Here is an 11,547-nt window from a genome sequence, read left to right as displayed (position 1 = left end):
ATCTAACTCAAGAATCAGCCCTGACCGTGATCAATAAAAGAGGAAATGATATTCAAACCTTCTGTACTTTCCCTTTAAGAATAACGAGACATACAGGAAGTGACGTTTTTAGAAGGTGTTTTTCTCCGTTTAGGAAGTTTTCGTGTCCTCAGGAACCCTTCACAGGCCGTACGTATGAATTATTCCCCGGTCTCTCCCGTCTCCCCTTCCAGGCTCTAGTTGACTATCATGGACTGTTCCAATGAAACCTCTGCAGACAGTTTCACCCTTCTCGGTCTATCGGAGATCCCGTACCTGCAGGTCATCTGTGTCCTTGTGTTGTCGGTGATGTGCGTCATTACGGTATCTGGAAACCTCCTCCTGATTCTGGCGGTGAGGCTCAATCCAGCTTTGCAGACCCCCATGTACTTCTTCCTCAGTCACCTCTCCATTATTGACATCGGCTTCTCCTTCACCATCGTTCCCAAACTCCTGGTCAACACCGTGTCCAAGGACCGGAGCATCTCGCTGTCGGGTTGTGCCCTGCAAATGTTCTTCTCTTTGGCTCTCGGGGGAGCAGAGTGTATTTTACTTGCCGTCATGGCCTACGACCGATTCGCTGCCATCTGCAGGCCGCTGCACTACAACAATATCATGAACAGGAAGTTGTGCCTTTGTTTAGCGTCCGGAGCGTGGAGCCTTTGCTTCATAAACTCCGCCCTTCATGTTGTCCTCACCTTTGACCTGCCCTACTGTCGGTCCCGCCGTGTCAGCCACTACTTCTGTGAGATACCTCCCTTCCTACAACTCTCCTGCGGGGATACCCGGCTCAATGAGGTACTCGTGTATGTTTCAGCAGTCGTCATAGTGATGTGCTCCTTCATGCTGACGCTCATTTCTTACCACCACATTATCTCCACCGTCTTGAAGATCCGTTGCTCGCAAGGAAGACAAAGGGCCTTCTCCACGTGTGGGTCCCACCTGACTGTTGTCACTCTGTACTATGGGACTATTATGTTCATGTACATGAAACCCCCGTCCGCTTATTCACAAACGGACCGGGCCGCGTCCATCCTCTATACAGTGGTGACTCCGATGCTGAATCCTTTTATCTATAGCGTTAGGAATAAGGAAGTTCAAGGGACCGCGAGAAGGATCTTTCTCCGCGTGAAGAGCTGTTGAAATTGCGGCTTTACTAACATAACTTTGAGATCTAGAAAAGGGTTCCTGGCCAGATGGATCCCAAAGTCTAAGTTCATCGCCTATTCCGTCAGATGGTCCTAGGGGGAGGGGCAGAGGGAAGCAGCCTATGGCCAGTCATGGAGCCAGAGTTGTCATGCTTTATAGCCGGGATGGCCAAACTCCGGCCCTCCAGCTGTGGGGTGAAACTACAAATCCCATGTAGCATCTCTCGCCGGGAGTCATGCCTGCGGCTGTGAGAATCTTGCAAAGCCTCATGGGATTCGTAGTTCCACCACACAGCTGGAGGGCCGCAGTTTGGCCATCCCTGCTTTATAGGGTTTTTTTTGCCTTCCTCTGGATCATCTATGGGTAGCTGTGGGCGTAGGGTTCCGTCTATGGAGGTTTTCTATTTATTATTTTCTTCTATTAGTTGAACTTGATGGACTTGTGTCTTTTTCCAGCCTAATTACGAATAATGATATAAACCTTTATGTTGCAGTCATGAGAAAAGCTTGCAGTGTTTGTGGTGTAAAGAAGCACCCCCACCATTCATCTACTGCCAACCCTTATTCACCATGCATACCTACACTTTGTCAGGGAACCAGGGGTGTTACCTCCCCGCAGGGTCAGCAGGCATGGTGTAGGGTACGGGTCTTCCTTCAACCTGGCAGAACCACTGGCGCCCGGGTTGCTGGTGCGCATGTGCAAGTCATGCGATGGGTGCGCATGCGCAATACACTGGCTGCGGCTCGCATCCCCGGAAGGTTAGGCTGGGGGAGGTTGCCAGCCCACACATACCACCTCTCGCCTGCCATTGGCTCTCGGGGAGAGAAGCCTCCTGGTTGCCTCGGCGACAGTGGGCGGACTTACACCCCCCTGGCTATAAAAACCTGGCCAGAGCTCTGGCTTGTTGCTGAGTTATTCCACCTTACGGTGTGATCGCCTAGCTCCCTATCTGTGTACCTTACTTTGCTTCCTGACATCTTATCTGGACCGCCTGTTGCCGACCTTGGACTGCCTTTCGCCCCTGGACCCTCGCTGCCGGCCTCGACTCGGATTGGACTTGACTTCTCTTTTGGATTATCCCTTTTGTACCTCTGCTTTCGGACGCTTCAGGCCATTTCCTGCCAGTGAGTTCCACCCCTATTCTGCCAAGCCATTGGCGATCCTGACACACCTGACACCAGTCCATGTGGCATCAAGAGCAAAAAGGAGACATGCAGTATGTCCCAGTCCTGGTCAGGCAGGAAGTGATTGACATTTGTTGGATAATACAGACTAGGCGAACACACCGATAGGGTCTTAGGGGCTCCTCCCTTTCATCACACTTTGCATTCACTAGAATAGCAGCCCTCTCTCTGAATTTCAGTCTTTATCTAGATTTCCAGCCAGTTTACCTCCTAGATGGGTGTTGACCGAGTATAGTCGGTTCCTCTAACTCCACTCCTCCTGGAGGCCCTTCAGTCTCAGATGTCTTGACCACCATGCGGTTCCTGATGTTCCAACCAATAACTCCTCTGCCCGGAGTCCATGCTACCACCTCTTTGTGTCTCTCTGTCCTACTCACCCCTGTGGACCTCATTCACACATTCAGCTCCTCCATGTCACATGTCACTCCAGTGGGGTCAAAAAGGAGCAGATGGGGAAGAGTATACAGAGCAATTGCCTCCCATCAGGTTTCATCCTCAATTAGACTTCTTCACGTTTCTATTTTTTAAGGGCTCTGAAGAAGTCTACTTAGGACAAAACACAAAGGGTGATACTCAGTGTACATTATGTCCTCCTTCCCCAGCAGTTGGTGACGTATGGTACTGGAGTGCTCCCTGTCACTGCGCTGGCCGGAGGGAGTCCCCCGTCATCCCCTTAATACAACATGTCCCTGCAGGCTGACACCATCTCTCCTGCTCTTCACGTTCCCCCTCACATGCTACCACCAAACTAGGTCTTATTTTCGGGGTAGGTCTTATATTACAGGAATCTTGAAAAATAGTGCTAGGTCTTACTTTCAGGGTAGGTCTTATTTTCGGGGAAACAGGGTATATGCAGACAGTGACTGTTGCCCTCTGGGAAATATATGAATGGTGGAGGACAAGGACTTGGCCACATGGTTTGTCTATTCAGAATGGCGACTTAATTAAGTGAAGTCAGTTGTATAGAAGTTGCATAGCTCCGCCCCCCCCTCACCTGTTATCTGATGCTCACCCTATTGTACTGTGACTGTGTATGTAAATGTCTGATTCCCTGTGTAAGCTGTTATCGGTGTTTGTCATGAGGGGGAGGGGAGGGGGAGGGGGTTGTAGCCCTCCCAGTGTCTCTAAAGTGAATGTCCTTTGTTTAATAAAGGAGTTGCTCTTTCTATGTTGAACCTTCAACATGAGTTTTGCCTCGTGATTGGGGGTTAGGGGCTGGTTACTGCCAATCTGCTGGCTGAGAGTGGGGTTTGGGGGGCAAGAGACGCTCTTTGGCGGAGGTACCCTGTCGGGGTACCTGGGGTCCGTCACAGTGCTTAAGGAGATGATGGAGTCCTCCAGTAGACAATTTGTGTGGAGATATTGTCCCCTTTAATATTTGAGAAAAAATGGGAACACCGCCCAGTTGTTGCTGTCAAATGCTGCCTTGGTTAAGGAGATCTCTTCTTCACCTAAGAAGCTTGTGCCGGGTCTCCTTAGATTAAGCTGAAATCGGCAGAGCTTCCCCGAATGTGAGGGTTCATAGGCGCTGAAAAATACAATTGTGTGATATTTAAGGTATCAAGACACTTATCCATATGCAGCAATCCTTACCCTATTACAATGTGCTTATCATGTACACTATTGCTCTGCAGACATCGTTCTTGGTTTATCAAGGAATACATCTCGACCCCAATCCAGGTAGGCGTCACTGGAGGGAAACCCTCCAGTGACGCCAATGCCTCTGCATCCCTCCATCCACCCATAGGAGCTAATTGAAAGCACCGTATCTCCTTGTGTCTATTAAGTTCAGGTGACTGGATCTCAGGTTCATCTAGTAAGCTTGTGCCTGGCTCGGCCCTTCACTCCACTTACTGGTAAGGACTGTACAGATTGTCCACTAATGCTGCCTAGTGGGTCAAAGGAGGGAGTGCAAGAGGAGGAGGAGGAGTATACAGTGTGTATGTTATAAAGAAACCTGATATGGGATAAGTGCTCAGGTTCCCGTTGGGGATCCACTTCTAATAACAATGATAGTTACTTGGGTCAAAAGAAGGAGTGCAGGAGGCAAAAGAAGGTGGGATTGAGTGTTGACTTCCAAGACTCGAGATTGGCGTGGCCGAGTGCGCCTGATTTCAGGGGTTCCAAAGTGCATTCTTCTAATTTACCAGCAGATATGTTGGGTAGGACTCCACCGGACTGGATATATATTGAATGGATTGTGCCGGCACAGAGTTGTTGGAGAATTTACAAGAATTGTACAGTTACATTGTATCATGTTTGGTCAGCTTTAAATGTTTCTCAAATAATTTACATTTAGATTTTAACAAAGGCAAAACAATAATAATGATGATGATAATAATGATGATGATAATGGCGATGAGGTAATAACGGTTAAAACAAAAATAGTAAAAATACAATTAACTTCATATCAACATTATTTAAGAATGTAAAACAGACAACAAGAGCGGAGAGAGCGTCCTACTGGGAGATACTGAGACTCTCCTTGTCCTTCCTCTCTGAGGGACCAGAATGTGCTTCTTACATCCTATATAAAGAGACGACTCCGATACATGTGATTTCTCTGCATTGAAGGGATTTATTCCACATCTTTACCCATCTGCAATGACAATGTTTTCTGAACGCTAAAAGATGTTGTGAACATCACGGAATTCAATTAAAAAAGCAAAATACTCAAAATCAAACATATGGTAATTTATGAGTGAAAAAAGGATAAAATCTTGTCTTTACTGTGCTCCCGCTCTCTCTCTCTCTCTCTCTCTGTCTCTCTCTCGCCCCTCTCTCTCCCCCTCTCTCCCTCTCTCTCTCTCTTTTTTTTAATGTATAACAATCCAAATTTAAATCAGCCAAAATGGCAAAGTTAAGAATAAGGTGATCAGGGCAATCGGCGGCGCCGTACCTTTCCAAGAGCAATTTGGTAACCAATTGCTGGCCAGAATGAGCAAAACGCGATTTCACTATGGATTCCTCGCAGGCGGAGTGCATTTGGTATGACTCCACCAGTGACAGGAGGCGGGGCTATAGAGGAGGCATCGGCTTATGCGGCTCTGCTCCCTCCGCTGCCGCCTCGCTTCCTCTAGCGCTGGCTTCATTAGCACCGCTGATTCTCTCCTGCAGCTCTTCAAGTTCCCCCTTATGCCACCACCAGCCCTGAGAATGGTCACAACTAGGTCTCATATTTTAGCACTTCCCAAAAAAAGTACTTGGTCTTATTTTCGGGGAAACAGGGTATATACATATTACATTTTTACCTTTCACTTATCAGACATGAACTGAAAGTAATGAACCAAACATCTCCAGGACGGTTCACCCTCCTTGGCCTCTCTAACATCCCGTATCTCCAGGTCATCTTCTTCCTCCTTTTATTATTGGTGTACATAATGACATTGTCTTCAAACCTTCTACTGATCATCGTGGTGAGGATCAACCCCAAGCTACAGACCCCCATGTACTTCTTCCTGAGTAATCTCTCCATCATTGACATCGGCTTCTCTTCCAATGTGGTACCAAGAATTCTAATGAACACTTTGGCCATGGATAGAAGTATCTTGATATTGGAATGTGCAGTACAGATGTACTTCCATTTGGCTTTAGGATCAACAGAGTGTATCATGTTAGCCGTCATGGCCTATGACAGGTTTGCTGCCATCTGTAGACCATTGCACTACAACACCGTCATGAACACGAAGATTTGTGCCGGTTTAGCTGTCGGGTCGTGGAGTGTGTCCTTCATGAACTCTGCCATCCATGTCTTCCTAACTTTCCATCTTGCCCACTGCAAGTCTTACCACGTTCACCACTTCTTCTGTGAGATCCCGATATTCCTTTGCATGTCCTGTCAAGACACTCGGCTGAATGAGATAGCCATGTTTATCGGGGCCGGGTTTATCGTTGTGTGTTCATTCATCTTGACTCTAGTCTCATACGTCCACATCATCCACACCATCCTGAAGATCCGTTCCTCACAGGGAAGACAAAAAACCTTTTCCACATGTGCTTCCCACCTGATCGTGGTGGTTCTCTACTATGGTACACTCATGATTGTGTATATGAGACCCATCTCTACTTACTCTCCTGAAACAGACAAAACTGTGTCCATGCTCTATACAGCTGTGACGCCGATGGTGAACCCCATTATCTACAGCGCTGGAATGAGAATGTCAAAAACGCCATTAAAAGGATACAGGGGAGAGGCCAGGAACCCTAAGGGGAGAGGCCAGGAACCCTAAGGGGAGAGGCCTAGGAACCCTAAGGGGAGAGGCCCAGGAACCCTAAGGGGAGAGCCCTAGGAACCCTAAGGGGAGAGGCCTAGGAACCTTAAGGGGAGAGGCCAGGAACCCTAAGGGGAGAGGCCTAGGAACCCTAAGGGGAGAGGCCAGGAACCCTAAGGGGAGAGGCCAGGAGCTGTCATAGAAGACACTAATTTGTGAAAGACACCGGTATATTTTCCTTTATATACAAGGAGAAGCCACAAATATATATATATTGTAACAAGGACACTCCACTGTAGACCGGAGGTGCAAGTAAAATGCAGTTTTATTAAGGGCAAACACCAAACATCTCATTCCATCCAAAGGGTAGACCTCCCCTGTTGCACAAAACAGTTTCTAGCAGCAACATAAAGGAGAGTCTTTTAGTATCGCTCTGTAGCTTTCCACAGCTCCAAGAAACTCGCACTGCTCACCCCTCATCAGCCCTCACTCTGCTCTCTCAGCAGTGTGTCCCCCAGGTCCTAGGGTCACCGACCTTCCCGACCTCTCCCAGCCTTCCCCTGGCTGACGCACCTGGGTCTGCTGGGGTTCTGTGCCTCCTGCACACACACAACTCTCCCACCCCTCTGAGCACCGGGCTGGCTTCCTAATAAGGCTGCTCTCAGCCACCTGATCAGCACAAGCTGGTCATTGGTAACACCCGGCCCCAGGACTGGAGATCTCATCCCACCCAGAGCTCCGGATCCCGGCTACAATTAGGAAAACCTGGAAGGACCGGAAAAGCCGGGCTCTTCCTTATAACATTGTTTACACTCTGGACCCTCTCAGCCCCTTTGGCTGAGAGTCCTGGGTGCCAATGTTGCCATACTACGCCGCGGCATTGCCATGCTCTGCCAAAATATATATATATATTGGTGAGATGTAAAATGTATATATAGGTATATACAAGGAGTATACAGTGTATATGTTATAAAGAAACCTGATCTGTGATAAGTGCTCAGGTTCCCATTGGGGATCCCCTTCTAATAAAAATGATAGTTACTTGGCTGTCGTGTGGATTTTTTGAATTCTATACTTTCTGAGTCATTGGCATAGAACTAGTATGCAACGAGTGAAACCCTAAGGTACGCACATGTAGCACTGACTCTAGGAGGACCTGCTGGGTTGTTGGGTCCTTCTCACGCCTAACTGGACCCAACAAATCACCGACACACCATCAGTGATAAAGTCTGCTTTATGGAAGCTGGAACAAGCCGTACAAGAGAAGTAATAGGCGTACGGATACAGATGTAGCACTGACTACTACTGAGTGACTACAATCCTAACCCGAACCCTAAGTAGATAGTTGCATTGTTGGGTCCTTCTGCCACTCCCAGTGGTGACTTGCCTTAGCTGGATCCAAAAAAATCACCGACACACCATTAGTGATAAAATCTGCTTTATGGAAGCTGGAACAAGCCGTACAAGAGAAGTAATAGGCGGACAGATACAAATGTTGCACTTACTTCCTAAGGAGATTGTTACATTGTTGGGTCCTTCTCAGTGGTGACCTGTCTTAGGTGGACCCAACAAATCACTGACACACCATTAGTGAGCCCTAAAAGCAATGTACGGGTTGAACAATGAAAAGATGAACACAACATCAATGGCTGGAACAATTATAAATCCGATACAAAGTAAATGATATTCATTGCGTGTGAAACGGCCCGGCCAGATGTACCTAAGGTCAGTGAAAGGGAAAGACATCAACATAGCGGTAATAGATGTAAATATCCTTTTCTCTTAAGATAATACAAATAACAGTACAGCCCATCTGCTGTGTACAGGCCTTGTCTAACCACTAACCAATAGGGCAAAAAACACGTCTTACCCCCATGGTGAGGGCATTTCTAATCTTCAAGTCGTTGGGGGGGGGGGTACTCCCAAAGTATTCTGGGCAGAGTTCTCCCGATGACAGAAAAGTAGTTATAACAGCAACCTGGTGTATTAGTAATACAGTTGAACAAAAGGCCTCTGACCATGAATGATGGGGGGTAGGTCTCCTACAGCAATCCATCCCCTATTGGTCAATCCATTAAGCTGAATGGAGGAGGCTGTACTATCTCCACCACAAGGGAGCAGATGATAGGCAGGCCTCATGGTCTCTGTGGCCCAAGGAAGTGGATCCGTGGAAGAAAGTGTCCCCGGCAAGAAGTCCCACTCTGCAGGAAGCAGGGGCTCAGTGGTTTGGATCTCCCAGGGGCCCTCGGTAACCCTCTCTCTGCTTTACCAGTCTGCTTTCACCTCACTCTCTGCCTAAATCAGGCTGCACCTCCAGGACAGCACCTCTGGGGGAAGTTGCAGTCACGCCAGATCTATAAGTCATAGAAAGGCGTCTACTTAGATAAATACAGCTAAAGCAGTTAGAGTTTTGTATAGATTGGCCAGGGACACAACCGCTTGATGTCATAGTTTGTGACCTTCTTCTTATCACGTCACTGTGTTCCAGTGGCATCACAAGGGGGATACGGAGGAGGAGGCGGGGCCGGCGACGGAGGACGGAGCAGGCCCGGCGACGGAGGAGGGAAGACAGAGGAAGAAGATGCGGACAGGTAAGGAGTGTGACCAGCCCACCTGAGGGTGACCCTGCAGAGCCCACCATAGAGAGTCTATGGTGGGCTCTGCAGGGTCACCCTCGGGTGAGCTATGTGGGCTCTTCAAGGGGTGTAACTAGAAATCACAGGGCCCTATACAAAATTTTGCTATGGGGCCCTGTGATTTCTAGTTACGCCCCTGCGACCAGGTCACCATTATCCCCGTTAAAAAGTCTCCAGACTCTTATGTCCTTCCTGGCTGCTACCATTCGCAAGATCTAACCAGACTGGCGTGGTTGCAGCGGGTAGTTATCAGGAAAGTGTCACCGGAATATGGACTGTTCTACCCCGATGTATCGGAGGAAATGATGAAAGAGATCAATGAGAACAGAGTTAGATGGTATGAGGAGGCTATTGGTGAATCTCTGGGTATCCCTCCGTCTCACACTCTGAAGGGATACAGAGGTCATTATAGCAGTTGCTTGGAGACTTGGGGGTACGGGCGCAATATATATATTTTCATACAGAGCTGTCATCAGGAGACCGGTGTGACAGACTGCACCGTCACTGTGCTAGTTGGAGGGGGCTGCACCGTCACTGTGCTAGTTGGAGGGGGCTGCACCGTCACTGTGCTAGTTGGAGGGGGCTGCAGACTGGCCTCTTACCCACCGATTATGGCCCAGCAAGAGAACAGGAGATTTTGGGGCTAAATGTACATTTTATATGCAGACAGTGACTGTTGCCCTCTGGGAAATATATGAATGGTGGAGGACAAGGATTTGGCCACATGGTTTGTCTATTCAAAATGGAGACTTAATTAAGTTAAGTCAGTTGTATAGAAGATGCATAGCTCCGCCCCCCTCACCTGTTATCTGATGCTCACCCAATTGTACTGTGACTGTGTATGTAAATGTCTGATTCCCTGTGTAAGCTGTTATCTGTGTTTGTCATGAGGGGGAAGGGAGGGGAGGGGGAGGGGGTTGTATCCCTCCCAGTGTCTCTAAAGTGAATGTCCTGTGTATAATAAAGTTGTTGCTCTTTCTATGTTGAACCTTCAACATGAGTTTTGCCTCGTGATTGGGCGTTAGGGGGGGCTGGTTACTGCCAATCTGCTGGCTGAGAGCGGGGTTTGGCGGGCAGGAGACGCTCTTTGGCGGAGGTACCCAGTCGGGGTACCTTGGGTCCGTCACAACCGGAACAAGCTGATGTTAAATATTTCGCCTGTTCGTTGAACAAGCGAGAAGATGTGGTTGAGCTACCCGATCCCTATTTCTATTGGTGACCTCTATAAATGCTGTTGAGTACCACGACTTAGTTCTCTTTGGCCGCTGTCAGGGACCAGCGCACCTCCAGGTGGCGGCTGGAACCAGGTCCTGCAGTTCCTGCGCTCGCCTGCAGGTGTTTCCAGGCAGCCAGGAGCCGTCAGGTACCAGAACACCGCTGGGTGGAACCGGAACCTGCAAGTTCAGTGCTCACCTGCGGGCGTCTCCCAGGTGTCAGCGATTATTCGCTACCTGGGAGGGTATTTAATCCCTTCCTGCAGTGTGGACTTGGGCTCAGTATTGTTGCCGAGTCCTGTTACCTCCTTGTTCCTTTACCTTGACCCTTGGCTCCCCTCGTGGTTCTATGCTCCCCGGGTTTACTTGCCTTGTTACCTTTTGTATCTGCTTGTGTTTACGTTTTAGTTAGTTACTAATACTCGTTTGTGGTTACTTGTGGGTGTTGGTGGAGTTATTTGTGTTATGTTTTGGTATATAAGCTCAGTGGCAGTTTCTGGGGTGGTCACGTATTTAGTCCTCCCGCATGGGTACCTGCGTGTGGTGTGAGGACACCCGCACACGGTTCTCCGGTGAACATTTTCTTTCCCTTCCCCCTTTCGCTGACCTTTTTCTTCTGGACTGTCAGTGAATCCCTATGTGTACATATCTCTCGGTCACCCGGATCTGTGACTAGGACTCAACGTTTGCAATGGGACACTTTGTAAATTTGCTCATACAGCACGAAGTATAAAAGTTGTAACCGAGCAACCTGTAAATTTGTTTTTATGTAACCCGAAGAAAAGAGCCTGGACTGGACTTTGGGGGTTCAGAGCTGTAAGGAAACTCCTCTACCTATGCTAATGGCCCAACTCTCTATTGTAGAACTTACATAGTTACATAGTATTTGTATATAATATAGGTCCGCGCATCATCTCATTCTTAGGGATACTGGTACCCCCGGATATTACGCTCCCTCAAGAAATTGTCCAAACGTTTCTTGAACAAATCTACACTCTTGGCTGAGATGACGGCCGATTTCTTCTTCAAGTAATGGGCCTGTTGGACTTTGGGTGGACAGAGCCAACAAGAATGGCTCTGTCTTTGAACTTTAAGTTTGGGCCTCTACCGTCTATAAGCTTTTCGGGACCCTGAG

General features: G+C 48.3%; 1 protein-coding gene and 1 pseudogene across 1 annotated transcript; both read left to right on the top strand.

Moving 5' to 3' along the window:
* Positions 1-228: 228 nt before the first annotated feature.
* On the top strand, positions 229-1,161 carry LOC108803109 (olfactory receptor 1019-like). The gene has a single exon (XM_018574950.1). The coding sequence runs from the start codon at positions 229-231 to the stop codon at positions 1,159-1,161; it is 933 nt and encodes a 310-aa protein (XP_018430452.1).
* Positions 1,162-1,872: 711 nt separating this feature from the next.
* Positions 1,873-6,558, top strand: LOC108803108 (annotated as a pseudogene).
* Positions 6,559-11,547: the final 4,989 nt, after the last annotated feature.

The sequence above is a fragment of the Nanorana parkeri genome, unplaced genomic scaffold, assembly GCF_000935625.1.
Source record: "Nanorana parkeri isolate BGI_ZX_2015 unplaced genomic scaffold, ASM93562v1 scaffold3410, whole genome shotgun sequence".
Lineage (NCBI taxonomy): Eukaryota > Metazoa > Chordata > Amphibia > Anura > Dicroglossidae > Nanorana > Nanorana parkeri.
The sequence above is the reverse complement of the archived record's forward strand: the minus strand, read 5'-3'. Positions and strand labels throughout refer to the sequence as shown.

Coding starts and splice junctions, on each gene's coding strand:
- LOC108803109 (XM_018574950.1), top strand. CDS start 229: ATGGACTGTTCCAATGAAACCTCTGCAGACAGTTTCACCCTTCTCGGT.